At 37.5% G+C, this 16,894-nt stretch overlaps 1 protein-coding gene across 16 annotated transcripts in view; it reads right to left on the reverse strand.

Moving 5' to 3' along the window:
- Nucleotides 1-16,894, reverse strand: part of ERC2 (ELKS/RAB6-interacting/CAST family member 2) — a 974,141-nt gene that overhangs the window by 507,161 nt on the left and 450,086 nt on the right. For all 16 annotated transcript variants that reach the window (XR_002125344.1, XR_002125343.1, XM_019654364.1 and 13 more), the window contains one exon: nucleotides 954-1,091. Coding sequence is in view for 14 of the 16 variants with exons in the window: in XM_019654364.1 (XP_019509909.1) it covers nucleotides 954-1,091 (138 nt within the window). In the remaining 2 variants the exon portion in view is untranslated. The remainder of the gene's footprint in view (nucleotides 1-953; nucleotides 1,092-16,894) is intronic.

Below are 16,894 nucleotides of genomic sequence, written 5' to 3' on the forward strand. Positions count from 1 at the left end.
TATTATGAGAACATAAAAGAGAATTTTACCTGGTAAGCGTCCCTGAGGAAATGATTAATAAACACCTATAATTTAATATACCAATTGTTCTGAACACTTTCCAGATACTAATGCAAGTTCTCCAAATATAACCCACTAAGGTAGGAAATATTATTATTCCCTTTTACAAATGAAAAAACTGAAGAAGTGAAAGGTTATGTTACTTGTCCAAAGTAGTAAATGTCAGACCTAGGATATGAACCCAGGCAGTCTGGCTCCAATGTTCATATTCTTAACTACTGTGTAATACAGCTTCTCAGAAAATTGAGCTCTCAGAAAGAGAAATTAAGTCTGCAGAGAGTGAGGAACATTCTAGGCTTGGTAACAGCATGTGCCAAGGGTCTGAGGCAAGAGGGAACACAGTGCACTTGAAAATCTAGAAGGCCAGTATAGCTAGAACATGGAGAATAAGGGAAGAGAGATGTGGAATGAGGCCAGGAAGGAAGGAAGGAAGGAAGGAAGGAAGGAAGGAAGGAAGGAAGGAAGGAAGGAAGGAAGGAAGGAAGGAAGAAGAATAAGAGGGAGAAAGGGAAGACAAGGGAAGGTAGGAGGGAAAGAGGAGTAAGGCAGGGAGAGAGGTGGTTGGTCAGATGAGAGCCAGTTCAGATGAAGGGATGGACCCTACAAGCCAGGTTAAGGATTCCATTTTTTATCATCCTAAGAACAATGACAAGCTAGTGAAGGTTTTAAGCAGGGCCAAGGGTGACATGATAGATCAGGGCTGCATTTCCGAAAGACATCCCTGGCCTCAGTGTGCCAAGTCTACTGGAGAGCGCTATGGGAGCAGGAGGCCCAGCTGGGACTGGGGTCATGTAAGCACATGGAGAAAAGCAGGCACATTGTAATGCACTGGGATTATGTCCCCCAACTATGTTCCCCTAAATCTGATGCCCCACTTCATAGTCCAAGCTCACCTTCTCTGACAAAGCCTCCTCAAGCGTCGCCAGGGCAGTGTCAGTATTACTGGAATCTGTCTGCAAGGACTTCACTCTGTCTTTCAGGTTGGTCAGTTGCTTGTCTTTATCCCTAAGTTGTTCTTGCAAGTTTTCAATCTGAAAATAAAGATCATCATATTTAATGCATATTTCATTACATAGGCAGGGCCAAGATTACTGAAGGGGACTTGTTTAAAAAAAAATAGACTTGAGATTATGGAAATTGTTAGTATAACGAGGTTATACATTGACTTAGAATCACAACACTGTTTTCATGAGGCCTTCTACGTAATTCAGATTTGTACTGCAATGGTGATACAAATGAGCAGCATATCTTCCTCCATACAAATGCAAGCCCTTCAGACACATAAGCACTATTATTTCTATTTCTATCCCTTTCACTAGACCTTTAAGTCTCAAATCCATAGGCTTTATCATGCTACAATGAATCAGAGAACACATATGCAGGATTTATTCACTCAATGAACAGAACGGGTACCCATTCTGCATCAAGCACCGTATCAGTATATGGCAGAACCTATGTAGTCATTCACTCACTCCTTGATTCAGTATTACACTTTGTGATAGGCCAAATGTTGTCAAGTGGCTGTTTCAAAGTAACCACATGAAAAGCCAAGTAGGTTATCACCAGTAGACTGTTAATGGGAAGAACTTGTGATATAAATCAAATGTAACAAGTACTAAACACTCCATTTGGCAACTCACTCATGTGCTGGCAACCTACCAGCCACTTTTATCCACTATCTGCAGCCTGAAATAAACACGCTAAATAGCCGATTATAACGCCTGCCCCGGAGCGGCAGCCAGGACCTGCTGGTGGGCACTGCAGACATTATCATTCATGTTTTTATTCTCTGCTTTCAAACCACATATTTCTTATCTAAGGATTAAAAGAAAGCCCCACTGTACAAACAATTTATTCATATTAAGGGTTTTAAAATGACAAGGAAAAATAGCAGGACAACTCTAAGATAAGTCCATTCAAAATATTTGTATTCTGCGCCCAGGCTTTCTCAGGAAATCATTCCAAATTCATGCTTCACAATGTGTGACTCCAACAAATCTCTGGACTACTTGATTCATTTAGTGTGAATCTGGAATGGCAATACCAATAATGACAGTAGTAGCAGCAATAATGAAGAGGAGGAGGAGAGGGTGACAGCAGAGGTGGCAGCAGCAGCAGCGTCACAGTAGCTATGAAGACAAAGACGGTGACGCTGCTGAAGCTCAATCTGCAGGACGTGGGACTCAGCTAATTTTCCAGTGGTTATAATGGATGTGGGTGAACAGAAATAGACTTTTCTTCTTCCTTCTTTCCTTCCTTCTTCCTTCCTTTCTTCCTTCCTTCCCTCCTCCCTTCCTTCTTTCATTGTTTTTTCTTCTTCTTGCCAATGTATCTTTTTATTTTTTATTTTATTTTTTTAATTGAGGAACAGTGTGTTTTTCCAGGACCCATCAGCTCCAAGTCTAGTAGTTGTTTCAATCTAGATGTGGAGGGCGCAGCTCAGTGGCCCATGCGGGGGATCAAACCGGCAACCTTGGTGTTATGAGCCTGCGCTCTAACCGACTGAGCTAACCAGCCTCCCCGCCAATGTATCACTTTAATAAGACATGCTTTCTGCCTTGAGACACACATCCTGGAAACTCGGGTTATAGGTCAAATAACCTTCTCCCTCATCTAAACGCAATGCGTTCGTACCTAGCTACCACTGAGAATTCACTGTCCCTCCATACAGGAACTCAAAAGGCATGACCATCTGCAGTCCAGCAAAGGTTTCCTCCATTCCAGACCAGTGTTCAGACAGTCACACAACACCGTAAGCAAATATATGAGTGAGCAAGAATATGGATGGTTATATGGCAGAATGATAGTCGTTATATATATAGAAGCCAGCATCTGAGAGGACTTTTCACAGTGTGTCATGGTTTTGAGTACACCCATACCCACAGATATGTTTGTGTACACATACATGTGCAAATCCATGGTATTTCCAGGCAAACTTGTCAGACACACCTTGACACCCTGGAAGACAGTGCCCTGGACAGGGAAGAGGAGAGGGACTTTCAGGGCCTCAGCCCTGGGGCAGTGGTAGGCACAGGTTCTAAGGAACTTTGAGCATTGGAAATAGAGGCTAAAGGAGTCTGGCTGTGAGCCTGTGTGAGAACACTGGGGCCTCCCCAAACAACCAGGAAGATTAAGAAGGTTGAGGGTTAGAGGTCTTACCAGCACACAAGTAGGAGCTCAGAGCTGAAGAAATGTGGGTTGGTGAGCCCGGGGACACATGAGTTACATACTTGTTTACCTCATATCTAAGAGCCCAGCGACAGAAGCATTGATATGTCAGGCAAGACTGACTAACAGCTCTGGAATAGCAGACACATTTATAGAGCAAGGGATGCACAACTTTAAAAAATTTTACACAAAGATCTCCAATAATGATTAATAGAGAAACACAAGGTGCAGAACAGTGTGGGGAATAAAGTCTCTTGTGTAAATAGAAAATAAATCTATAAGGGGATACATAATTGTATATGTAGCTACTGAAATAAAAAAAATTTTTTTGAAAGAAAAACACAAGAAATTTTTACAGTACTTAACTTTGAGGGAAAGGATAGAGGGTGCAGAAGGGAGAGGGGAGCATCCTTTTTTTTTTCATTTTTATACATTTCTGTAGTTTTCAACTTGACTTTTCTAACCATGTGGGTTTTATTAACTTTTAATGCCAACCAGGATTATCTGACTGGTGAGATTATGGGTCATTTATAGTTTATATTTGTATATAAAAATAATAAACATTATATACATAAGTAAATAACAAATAATTAAATAATTTAAAAGCCTACTTAAAATTCATTGTCCAAATTACTAACAATTACAGATTGTTAGTACATTTAAACCATTATGCAAATATTTAAAATCATGTTTGCATATAGTTGCCGCTAAATGGAAATAGTAGAATGCAAAGGAAGAAAAAGCAGAATGTAAAATAATATTTAAAAAATTCTCACACAGAAAGCATATATAAAAGGAATTCACTACAAGGTTCTTTATCAGCAATGGTGTGACTGATTTTACTTTTCTTCTTTATACTTTCCTGTGCCTGCCATCTTGTTTTCCTTGAACATAATGAACAAGAAGGCTGGGGAGTTGGAGTCAGGGAACATAGTCCAGAATGATGTCCAAAGTTTTTATGTAAATGCTGGTGCAGACACTGTTGTCCAAGCTGGGGGAGACCAGAAACGGAGGCTTACAGCACAAATCCATCTATAATTGACCACTGGATACAACCACTAGCCCTGCAGTGTGCAGCCTCACATCCTTGACCTTGCAGTCATGCAGCCGAGTGTCCCTCACATTCCCAACATCCCAACAACTCTGGGGCAGATACATCTAATGAGCAAAACTCTTACATCTAAGGTAAAGCACACAGCCCAGCTGCGAAGGAAGCTGAGAAGCCAAGGGTTGACATTTTCACCTTCCAGCATGAGAGGTTCTTCATCAGCTCAGAAGAACATTCAGGGTATGGATAGCCAAAAAAAGGACCCATATCCACAATACCAAGGGGGAGCCCTGGTGTTAACTCCTGAACCAACAAACTACACCATCCTGGAGCAATTATTCTGAACTTTCTCTCTTTCAAGTTCCTACAGGTCTAAAAATCTAAGGTTTGATTAGGACACTTGCCCCAGTGTGGTCCATGAAGCACTTTGGTACCAGCCTATATATGATAAGAAAACTATACACATCAAGAGTCTGTGTATCACTCCACTATTCAAGAACATGACTGATGGACTTCTCACCTTGAGCAGTATATAGACGAGTTGAGATGCTTTTGAACTCATGTGTCACGTGTGGCTAGAACTCATGTGTCACGTGTGTTCATACACATAGGATCACATATTATTACATGAGAGAACAGAAATTTAAAAAAGAAATAGGTTGCTTGGGAAGCACAAATGTGTAGGCCTGCTAATCTCTCAGAATTTCTGAAATGCTTCAGAAATTTCTTTTTCTTTACTGTTTTTTAATTGTAAAATACACATGACACAACTTGAACATTTCAACCATTTTTAAATGTACAGCTGAGTGGTATTAAATACCTTCATGTTGTGCAACCATCACCACCATCCACTTCCATGTGTCTACATTTACTTCTGTGCAATCGCGTCACATGTGTAGATTCAAGTGACCACCAAAGTAAAGATACAGAACTATTCCATCACTACAAAGATCACCCTGTGTTGCCCTGTTATAGCTGCACCCACCTCTCTCCTGACTCTGCCCCTGCCCCTAACCCCTGGCAGCCATGAATCTCTTCTCCATTTCTATAATTTTGTCATTCCACAAACATTACATTAATATAGTCATACAGTATAAAACCTTCAGGGTTGGCTTTTTTCACTCATTATGATTCTCTGGAGATCCATTCAAGTTGTTCTGTTTAGCAATCATTTGTTCCTTTTTATTGCTAAGTAGTATTCCATGACATGGATATACTGGCTTGTTTAACCTTTCATCTGTTAAAGGTTATTGGGTTGTATCCAGGTTTTAGCTATTACAAGGAGGCTACTATGAACGTCCATGTACAAGATTTTTTCTACAAACAAAAGTCTTCATATCTCTGGAATAAGAGTATAGTTGCCAGGTCTTATGGAATTTGAGCAATTTTAGTTGTATAAGAAACTGTCAAACTGTTTTCCAGAGTAGCTGTACCTTTTACTTTCTCCCCTACAATGTGTGAATGATCTGGTTTCCCTACATTCCCACCAACTTTTGGTGTTGTCACTATTTTTTATCTTAGTAATTCTGATAGGTGTATAGTGACATCTTATTGTAGTTTTAGTTTGCATCTCCCTAATGGCTAATCATTTTGAACATCTTTTCATATTCTCATTTGCCAACTGTACATCCTCTTCAGTAAATATCTGTTAGTCTTTTGCCCTTTTTCTAATTGTATTACTTTTTTTTATTTTACTGTTGATTTTTGACAGTTTCTTATATAGTCCAGATACCTTGTCAGATATAAGACTTACAATTATCTTTTTGTATTATTTTCCAGTCTGTAGCTTGACTTTTCATCCATTTAACAGGATCTTTCACAGCACAGAAAGTCCAATTTATCATTCTTTCCTTTTATGAATCATACTTAGGATGTCAACTCTATGAACTCATTATCAACTCCAAGATTCTGAACATTTTGTCCTATAGTTTTTCTAACAAATTTATAGTTATCTGTTTTACACTTTTAATGCTTAAAACAGATAACTATAAGTCCATGATCTACTTTGAGTTAATTTTCATAAAATGTGAGGTTTAGGCCAATGTTCATTTTTATTGTTATAGATGACCAATTGATTCAGTACCATTTATTAAAAAGGCTATCCTTCCTCCATTGAAATGTTTTTTCACCTTTGTAAAATATCAGTTAGGCATATTTGTGTGAGTGTATTTCTGGACTCTCTGTTTTGTTCTATTGATCTATTGGGTTGTCGGAAAAGTCATGACGTATTTTTGCAATGAAAAATAGAGAAAAAATACGTCATGACTTTTCCGACAACCCAATGTTTCTGTTTCTCCAATACTACCACACAGTCTTGATTATGGTAGATATATAGTAAGAGTTAATACGAGAAGAGTGATACAGCTCATGTTATTGTTTCTTTTTTTTTAAAGATTGTTTTAGTTGGTCAAGGGCTCCATAAAAAATTTATAATAAGCTTGTCTATGTCAATAAAAAAAACCTTGCTGAAATTCTGATAGGAATTTCATTAAACCGAGTCAATTTTTGAAGAATTGACACCTTTTCTATGTTGAGTCTTCCAAACCATGAATACAGTACATATTTCAATTTACTTTGGTCTTTTCTGATTTCTTTCATTAACATTTTGTAAATCTCAGCCTAAACATCCTGTACATGTTTTGGTAAGTTAATATCTAAATATTTCATTTTCTTTGCCATTATTAAATTGGTACTTTTTTTAAATTTTAGCCTCTACATATCCATTGCTAGTATACAGACATATAATTAATTTTCGTGGATTGATCTTATATCTTGAGACTTTACTGAACTCATTTATTAGTTCTATGAGGTTTTTTGTTTGTTTTTTTCTGATAACTTAATATTTTCTATGTAGACTATCACATCATCTGCAAAAAAAAGGAGAGAAATTTGGAGGACTATGTTACATAAAAGTAATAACAGCCTTGTCCTTGTCCTGAATTTAGGGGAAACATATTTAGGCTTAATGATGAAAGTGTTCACTATATGGGGTTTGTTTGTAGATATCCCTTATCAAACTGAGGAAGTCCTCCTCTATTCCTAATTTGCTAAGAGTTTTTATCACGAATGGGTGTCAAATTTTGAAAAATGATTTTCCTATGTTAATTAATATGATCATAGATTTTTTTCTTTAGCCTGTTCATATGGTGGATTACAATGATTAACTTTTGAATGTTGAACCAGCCCTGCATACCTGGGATAAATCCCACATGGTCATAATATATTATTTTTTTTATAAATATTTGCATTTGATTTCCTAACATTTTGTGGAGAGTTTTTGTTTCTAAGTTCATGGGAGATAGTGGTCGACAGTTTAATAACTTATGAAGTGGTTACCTCAATAAATCTAGTACCCATCTGACACCATGCATGGCTATTACAATATTATTGACTATATTCCTTATGCTATACCCAACATCCACATGACTATTTTTTAACAAACCAATTTGAACTTCTAAATCCTTTGCCTTTTTATCCCACCTCCCCAACTCCTTCCTCATCTGGCAACCATCAAAATGTTCTCTATGTCTGTAAGCTTGTTTCTGTTTTGTTTATTTTGTTCTTTAGATTCCACATATAAGCAATCACATTGTATCAGTCTTTCTCTGTCTGACATATTCCACTCAGCACAATATCCTCCAGGTTATCTGCCACCGCAGATTGCAAGAACCCATTCCCTTCCCTGGCTGAACAATATTCCATTTATATATATGCACCACCTCCTCTTTATCAATGGATGATATCCATTGATGGCCACCCAGGCTGCCTCCATATTTTGGCCACTGTAAACAATGCTGCAATGAACATATGGATGCATACAAACCCTTTAAGTGCATTTTGGGTTTCTTCAAATACCCAGAATTGGGGTTACTGGGTTCTTCTTTGTCTCTTGTTATAGCCTTTGTTTTAAAGTCTATTCTGTCTGGTATAAGTATTGCTACTCCAGCTTTTTTTCCCCTCATTTCCATATTCATGAAATATCTTTTTCTATCCCTTTACTTTCAGTGTGTCTTTCAATCTGAAGTAAGTCTCCTGTAGGCAGTATATGTATGGGTCTTGTTTTCTTATCCTTTCAGCCACCCTATCTTTCGACTGGAGCATTTCATCCATTTACATTTAAAGTAATTGTTGATAGATATGTAGTTATTGCATTTTATTATTTATAGTTTTGATTTTTTTTTTTTGTCTTAAAGAAGTCCCTCTGAGATTCCTTGTAATCGTGGTTTGGTGGTGATGAACTCCATTAGATTTTTCTTGTCTGGAAAGCTCTTTATCTGTTCCTTCAATTCTAACTCATAGCTTTGCTGGGTAAAGTAATCTTGGTTGTAGGTCCTTGCTTTTCATCACTTTGAATATTTTGTCCCAGTCCCTTCTGGCCTACAAAGTTTCTGTTGAGAAATCAGCTGACAGTCTTATGGGAGCTCCCCTGTAGATAACTAATTGCTTTTCTTTTGCTGCTTTTAAGATTCTTTCTTTGTCTTTAATATTTCACATTTTAATTATGACATGTCTTGATGTGGGCCTCTTTGGGTTCATGTTGTTTGGGACTCTCTGCACTTCTTGGGCTTGTATGTCTATTTCCTTCACCAGGTTAGGAATGTTTTCTGTCATTATTTTTTCAAATAGGTTTTAAATCCTTACTCTTGCTCTTCTCCTTCTGGTACCCTTATGATGTGAATGTTTGTATGCTTGATGTTGTCCCAGAGGCTCCTTAAAGTGTACTCATGTCTTTTTTTTATTCTTTTTTTCTTTTTGCTGTTCTGTTTGGATGTTTTCTGCTACCTTATCTTCTAAATCACTAACTTCTCTGTTTTATCTCATCTATTGTTGATTCCCTCTAATGATTCTTCGTTTCAGGTATTGTATTCTTTATTTCTGACTGGTTCTTTTTCATGTTTTCTATCTCCATTTTTATGTTTCCTGTCTCTTTGTTGAAGTTCTTCCTGAGATCATTGAGCATCCTTATAACCAGTTTTTTGAACTCTGCATCTGGTAGATTCCCCATCTCCATTTTTAGTTCTTTTTCTGAAGCTTTGTTCTGTTCTTTCATTTGGGACATGTTTCCTTGTCTCCCCATTTTGGCTGCCTGTATTAGGTAGGACTACTATGTCTCCTGGTCTTAGTAGAGTGGCTTTATGTAGTAGGCATCCTGTGTGGCCCAATGATGCAGTCTCCTTGGTCACTTGAGCCAGGTGCTCCAGGTGTGTCCCTTGTATGGGTTGTGTGTGCCCTCCTGCTGTAGTTGAGCCTTGGATGCTGTTTGCACATCAGTGGGAGGGATTGACCCTCAGGCTGATTGGCTGTTGAGGACTGGCCATGACTACAGTGGAGAAGCTATTGTGCAGGGGTTGACCCTATGGAGCAAGATCCACTTTAGTGGGGCTCTGGTGCCTGCCCAGTCTGCCCTTTCTGTGGGTTGCTGTGGATGTGGTTGGGTGGTGCTGGTGTGGTTTGGCACTGGCCACAGGGCATGTTGATTTGGGAGCCTCTTGGGAGGGGCTCTCTTGCAGGCCAAGGTCAATTGCTGCCTGGTCACTTAGTATGAGCTACAAGGTGATCTGCAGATGGTAGCCACTGGTGCTGGTCTTGGAGGAGCCTGGGAAAGGCAAAGCTGTGAACTGAGGCTGGCTACCACTAGTGCCAGGCTTGGGGCTGCTCAGCAAGAGGTACAGGACACGCCAAGGCCAGCTGCAGCTTGTTTGGGTTTTGTAACCTTTGCGAGATTTTAGGAAAGTCTGCAGCATGAGCCAAGACAGGCCATTTGTATGGAAAAGCCGCTGAAAGCAGCTTGGGTGGGCCTGCAAGTTGGGTAGGATGCAGTCTCAGGGGATTACCATGGCGAGGCAAATGGTGTTAGCTAGGTTAATGGAGACTCAGATATGGCACCCGCCTGGGAAGGGGGAGGGCTCAACAAAGGACCTTTGTTACTTTTGCTAGTAATTCTGTCTGGGAGGAAGCTTCCCCTCCAGCCTTCACCCTGAGGCCAGACAACTCAGTTCCCCCCTGTATGTCCCTGGAGCCTTTCAAGCTTCTGCCCCAGCGCTGGAGCTCAGAGCAAGTAAGTCTGTCAGGGAGTAAGTCCATGTGTGGGCCCTTTAAGAGGAATGTCTGTGAATCCAGCAGCCCTCTGTCTCACTCATCACAATCTCTGCTGGTTTTCACATTCAGAAGTTATAGGGACTTCTCTCCCTGGCATTGGAACCCTGGGCTGGGGAACCTGGTATGTGGCTAGGACCTCTCACTTCTCAGTACGGACCTCTACAGCCAAGATATCCTTCTTGATTTTTAACCACCACACATGGGTGTGGGACCAGCCTGTTCCGTGTCTCTGCTCCTCCAGAAGTTTGGACATGTGTTGTTCTATATGTCCTTAGTTGTAGGACTTACTTCAGTTCAGGTAGATTTCAGGCAATTCTCAATGATGGTTTCTCTGCAGTTGAGTTCTAATTTTGATGTGGTTATGGGAGGAAGTGAGCACAGCATTTACCTACTCTGCCATCTTGACCAGAAGCCAAGGTAAGAACTTTAATTATTTATTGTGATCTTCCCTCTTTTCTAATGTAAACACTTGAAGCTATAAATTTCACTCTGCATTCCACAAATTTTGATACATTGTATTTTCATTTTCATTCAGTTATTTATATATGTATATATTTACATATACCATATTTTGCCGTGTATAATGCCCTCTCATGTATAATGCACACCCACGTTTTGGGCCCAAACTTTCAGGGGGAAAAAATCTTTCATTTTAATTTTTTAACTCAAATTTTTATTTGTTTACATTTAGGTACTTGTTTTTTGTATTATAAAGAGATTTTAGCTTTTATTTTTTAACATATTATGGTACAAGAAATCTTACGTAACAAATAATTACAAAACACAAGAACAGATACAAGGTATAAGAAATTTTATGTGCCAGTAACAAATTTACAATATTTACGCATCACAGAAGGCCAAGAACTCTTCGTTGTTGCAAGTTCATTGTTGTAAGTTCAACAAAACCAATTATTGTATTCCTGGATATTATTTTGTATATGGATATCGTTATTGATTTCTAGAGTTACACTTTTAACTCATGAGCATAAATAAAAGAATTTAAAACATTTATATAGATATGGAATTAGTACTACCCATGTATATTGCACATCGTTATTTTTCCCCTCACACATTTGGACGAAAAGATTCTTACTATACATGGCAAAATACCTTACATATATTTCCTTTGAGACTTCATATTAAAACCATGAATTATTATTTATTTAGCATCTTTGAACCATAGATTATTTGTACAAATAATGTACAAATAACCATGGATTAAATCTACAAAACAATTTGTAGATTTTGTCTTCCATTATGGTCTTAGAACATACTCTATGAATTCAATTCTGCTAAATATGTTGAGGTTTGTTTTACATCCTAGAGTATGCTCTATCTTGGTCAATGTTGCATGTGCACTTAAAAAGAATGTATAGCCTGCAGTTGTTAGGTGAAGTCTTCTATAAATGTCCATTAGCTTTTGTTAGTTGATAGAGTTGTTCAGTTCTTCTACATCTTTTGCTAATTTTCTGTATTTACTTCTATCAGTTAGTGATAGTGTGGTGTTGAAGTCCCTAACTATAACTGTGAGTTTGTCTATTTCTCCTTTGAGGTCTACCAGGTTTTATTTCACATATTTTGAAACTCTTTTGTTTGGTGCATACACATTTAGGATTACTATGTCTTCCTGGTGGATTGCTTCTTTTATTATTATATAATGTCACCTATCATCCTTAGTAATTTTCTTTGCTCTGGTTTACTTCTCCTGATATTAATATAGTTATTCTTCTTTCAAATTAATGTAAACATAATATGTTCTTTTACTTTCAGCCTACCTATGCATTGTGCTTGAAGCAAACTTCTTATAGACCTCATCCAGTTGTGTCATGTTTTGTTTGTTTATTTGTTGTTTTTTGTGTTTGTTTGTTTATCCACTCTGACAATGTCTGTATTTTAACTGGTATGTTTTGACAATTGATAGGTTAGGGCTTAAGTCTGCTATTTTATTATTTTTTTTTGTTGTTGTTTATTTTCTCTTGCTTTTTCCTCCATTTCCCTTTTCTTACATTTCTGAGGGTTACTTGAAATATATTGAGGATTCCACCTTCATTTATTTATACTATCTTTGAGTATACAGTTTTGCATATTTTCTTAGCAATTGTTGTATTTGGTACAATTTACATATGCAACATGTCACAACCTAATGATATAAATGTTTTACCACTCCAAACAAAGTACTGAAATTGTACTTTTTCAATGTCTTTTTACCTTCCCCACTTTTTAAATACAATTGTTCATTATTTCTTCTACATACATTGAGTACCACAATACATATGATTTTTGCTTCAACCATCAAATATGATTTTTAAAACTTACAAGAAGAAAGATAGACTATTATTATTTACCCCTATGTTTTTCCATTCCACTGTTCTTCCTTCTTTTCTGAAGTCTTAATCCTCTTCTGTTATCATTTCCTTTCTGTTTAGAGAACTTCTTTTAATTATTCTTTAAGGGTAGATGTCCTTGTGACAAATACTCTTGGTTTCACTTTGCCTGAAAATGTCTTTATTTCCCTCTTAATTCCTGAAGGATAGTTTGACCAGATAGATCATTTGTGGCTGACTTTTTTTTTTTCTGCACTTGAAAAATGTGCCAAATCTCTCTGACCGCCATGGTTTCAGATGAGAAATCCATTGTCATTTGAATTGGTATTCATTCTCCTGTAAATATTGAGTAGTTTCCCTCTGGTTGCGTTCAGATTTTTTTCTTTGTCTTTAGTCATCAGAGGTTTGATTATGATGTTTCTTGGCATAAATTTGTTTGGGTTTTTCTTAGTTGGGATTCACTCATCTTTTTTAATCTATAGGTTTATATTGTTTGCCAATTTGTGAAGTTGATAGCTATTACTTCTTCAAATACTTTTTCAGCCCTGTATTCTTTCTCCTTCCCTTTGCAACTCTGATGACATGTTAGGTATTTTGTTATTGTCCTACAGGACCCTGAGCTTTGTTTATTTGCTTCCCACTCTAATTTCCCTCTGTTGCTCAGTTTGAGTAACTTCTATTGATCTGTCCTCAGTTCACTGATTTTATCTTCTGTCATTTCACACCACTATTGAATTCTTCTACTGAAGTTTTTTTTATTTTTTCAAGAGAATTTTTAATTACTTGTACAATCAATTTTATGACAACTGCTTTAAAATTTTTGTCAGATAACAAATAACCGATTCACCTTGGCATTGGCATTAGTTGTCTTTTCTCATTCAAATTGAGAGTTTCCTGATTCTTGGTATGGTTAAGTATTTTCTGTTGTATCCTGGACATTTGGATATATGTCAGAAGGTTTGTTTTGTTTTCCTTTCCTTTTTATACCTATATGTATTTTAGCAGGCAGTCGCCCTGCTGTAGTTGAGTATGTGGGTTCTGGCTGACCTCCGTGGCTTGCTGACATTGCTGCTAGGTGCAAAAGGGCTAGATGCTCCAGGGGCTTTGGGGTTAGGGATAGGCTGGCCTGCCCTGGATCAGCTGATGATGCTGTTGTGTGCAGTTTGGGTCCATGGCTGCTAGAAAGTGTGGGGTGGGGGAAGGGTTGGCTCACTGGAGCGCTGCTAGCAATGCTGCCATGAGCAGACATGGCCACTCCTAGTCCCAGCTGAGCTTTTCCTTCCCCAGTCTTTTAGCCAGAGAGAGCGAGCATTCCCTCCTTCTCTTCCTCCTTTCCTCCGCCCCGCCTTCCTTCCTTCCTGCTTCCCTTGCTTCTTTCCTTTTGGTCATCTATTTCTGTTGGAATTTCAGGGTTGCAGAGCTCTCCAGCCCTCAATCAGGGATATATGAAAAATGAGAAGAAAACCCAAAAAATAACCATGGTGTTCTTCAATTCCTGAGGCCCCAGCCAGTACTCCTTTCACCTTTTTCACCTTTTAGAGTCCTTTTATGATTATCTATTGAATTAGTAGAAAATCTGAATTAAGTATTTACAGAGAAGGAACAAGGTCAAGTAGAGGCTACTCCGTCTTCTCTCATAACTGGAAGCCACTAAATGCTTTTTAGAAATGAATTGCTTAAGTTCTTCTTCAAAATCCCACCCTGATTTATAATGAAAAGCAGCAAGTAACTTTTTTATAAAGTGACCTAGAAAACTAGTGGTGAAGGGAGAATTAAGTCTGATTACGAAGGTCGGGCAATTAAGTTCGCGAACTTTCTACCATGTAAGTGCACAGTGGTAAGTTCACGAACTTAATTGTCTGACCTTTAGTATCTGACTCCAGTGGTCCCAGCCCTGCACTTTGGCCTCCCTTAAGCTACCCAGAAGTCTTTTAGAGAAGGGATTCTCAGCCCACTTCCTACACCAGCACACCTAGAGATCTATTCCAACCCGATGATGGAGAGAAGAGAACCAGAGTCTAGCTGCGCAGTTGAGCAGTTTCCAAACTGCTCACTACCAAGTGGCATGAAGTTATATGGCAAACAAATTCAAACAAACTCAAGCAAACTAAGTGTTGGTAAATATTTTCTCAACCAAAATGCAGAAAACAAAATAAAGACAAGGATTTGCATGATACCACTAAGATCTACATTTCCTATCATGAGGTTGGCACACAGTAGGCCCTCACCAAATATTCCTTGACTGTAACCAAAATGAAATAACTTTTAAATACTGCATGAGCCTTGGCTCAAATTACATTCCACCAGTGTTCCAGAGAACAAACAACCACATCATGACACCCTGTGGAATATCTGAGATACTGCACTCAGCAAGTTTTACCAAAGCCCAAATTCAAACGAACAGGGGAAAGCAGGAAAGAAAACAGCTCCCCAAAGTGCATAATCAATATTTAAAGATCTAGAATGTTCTTTTATCAGCAGCAGCCTGATCCTAATGGATAAGTTCTCTAAAATAAAAATGCCTGCTTCCCAAGCTTGGTGCTTATCTGAATTCCAGAACATTTATATGATTTCCTTTCTTTTAAAACTAATTTTAAAATGTGATCCAAACCATAACCAAGACAGCATGTTCCCAAATAGTATGGAATTTTGTGTAATTTTTTCTTTGGACATAAAATGAATAGACAGCAAATTTAAAACATCCCCAAATTGTTATAAAATGGAATACCCTGAAAATGTTCAATGATAAGATGACAGGCAAGGTCCAAGGGAGCTTCTAGAATTCTCATGATGTAAAATATTAATAAGTGGTTGCTGTAGACAAGATCTTCACCATTTGCTAACCATGGCTAAAGCTATAGACAGGATGTCAGGGTGGTTAAGAGGTCTGGAGCCTCCTAAACAGGAAAAACTCCTAATATCATGCAAATTAATTTCTGCTGAGTGTTGTGATAGTCTGAAAAATGATTTTATTTTTTCCACATAAAAAACTGAAAACCCATCAAACTTAGAATGCAAAGCATTCCAATTTTTTCATATTTTGAACTCCCCAAAATAAAAGAAAAAAGCAAAGTATGCACAAGAAAATCACTATATGCAGCAAATGTACATTTGTGCATACATTAAACAGGAAATAATTAAGAATTTTTATGACATTAATTTTATCTTAAAGTCATAGCTATATACGTTACACAGCTTTTGTATCAAGTTCCTATCATGCCTACACCTTTCATTTTTATAGACTTCTTTATTTATTCAAATAGTACCTGACATCAGAAAAATTGATTTGCTTATTGAAATACACAAAACGCTATGGAAAAGAGGAAGTAAAAAGGAAATAAAACAAATAGAAAAATCTTTAAAATCTCATGAAAATCATGTATAGATCATTGTAATTCTGAAAAAGATACATTGATCTTCTCAAGATTTTTGTTTAAGTATTTTCTTTTAATAGTATACATTCATTTTCTACTCCCTAACTCTATTCTAAACGTGAAACTTAGCTGGCATGATACTACCCGCCTTTCATGTTTGCTTTGTTATTTAATTCCTAGGCTGCAATTCGATTGCAACTTTAAATTTTCAGTGTATCAACTAATCTTTGACTATTTAAATAATGTATATTTTAGTAGTTAAAAATTGCCAATAGGATCACTAAAAAAAAGAAAATCATTAAACTCTTTGGGATAAAAGTCTTTTCTTGTCCACACACTGTCAATAAACAAAGTGCTAATCATATCACTTTTTTTTTTTTGGCCACTGTCTCAGGAATGCTTCTTAAGTACTCAAAGGATTAAATTAAATCTCACCTGCAGACAGGCTTTATAATTCCGCCAAAAACCTCATTCTCAAAGGAAAATTACTTTCATTATCTTAAGTTAAAACCAAAGATTCTGCCCTCTGGAATTTGCAGGAAAATAGCAGCATCAAAGAAAACAATTCACTTCAAGAGAGTTTACTCTTCAAGACCCTGTCTAAAAGAATTATTTATGAGAGAATTTGGGGAAATATTTTCTCAAGGTCATTCTAAGACAGCCATAAAACTGTGTCATTTAAATTACTTCAAGTTGATGTCTTTTCACAATTTTGACTGTCTTCTTGAGGTTTTAAGAGGCTTTAAAAAAAAAGAAGAAGAATTATTTTATTTATAGTCGTTTTGAATTCTAAATTTGGCTTATGCTCTTTTGCTTTTCTA

This window comes from Hipposideros armiger, unplaced genomic scaffold, assembly GCF_001890085.2.
Source record: "Hipposideros armiger isolate ML-2016 unplaced genomic scaffold, ASM189008v1 scaffold_220, whole genome shotgun sequence".
Classification (NCBI taxonomy): domain Eukaryota; kingdom Metazoa; phylum Chordata; class Mammalia; order Chiroptera; family Hipposideridae; genus Hipposideros; species Hipposideros armiger.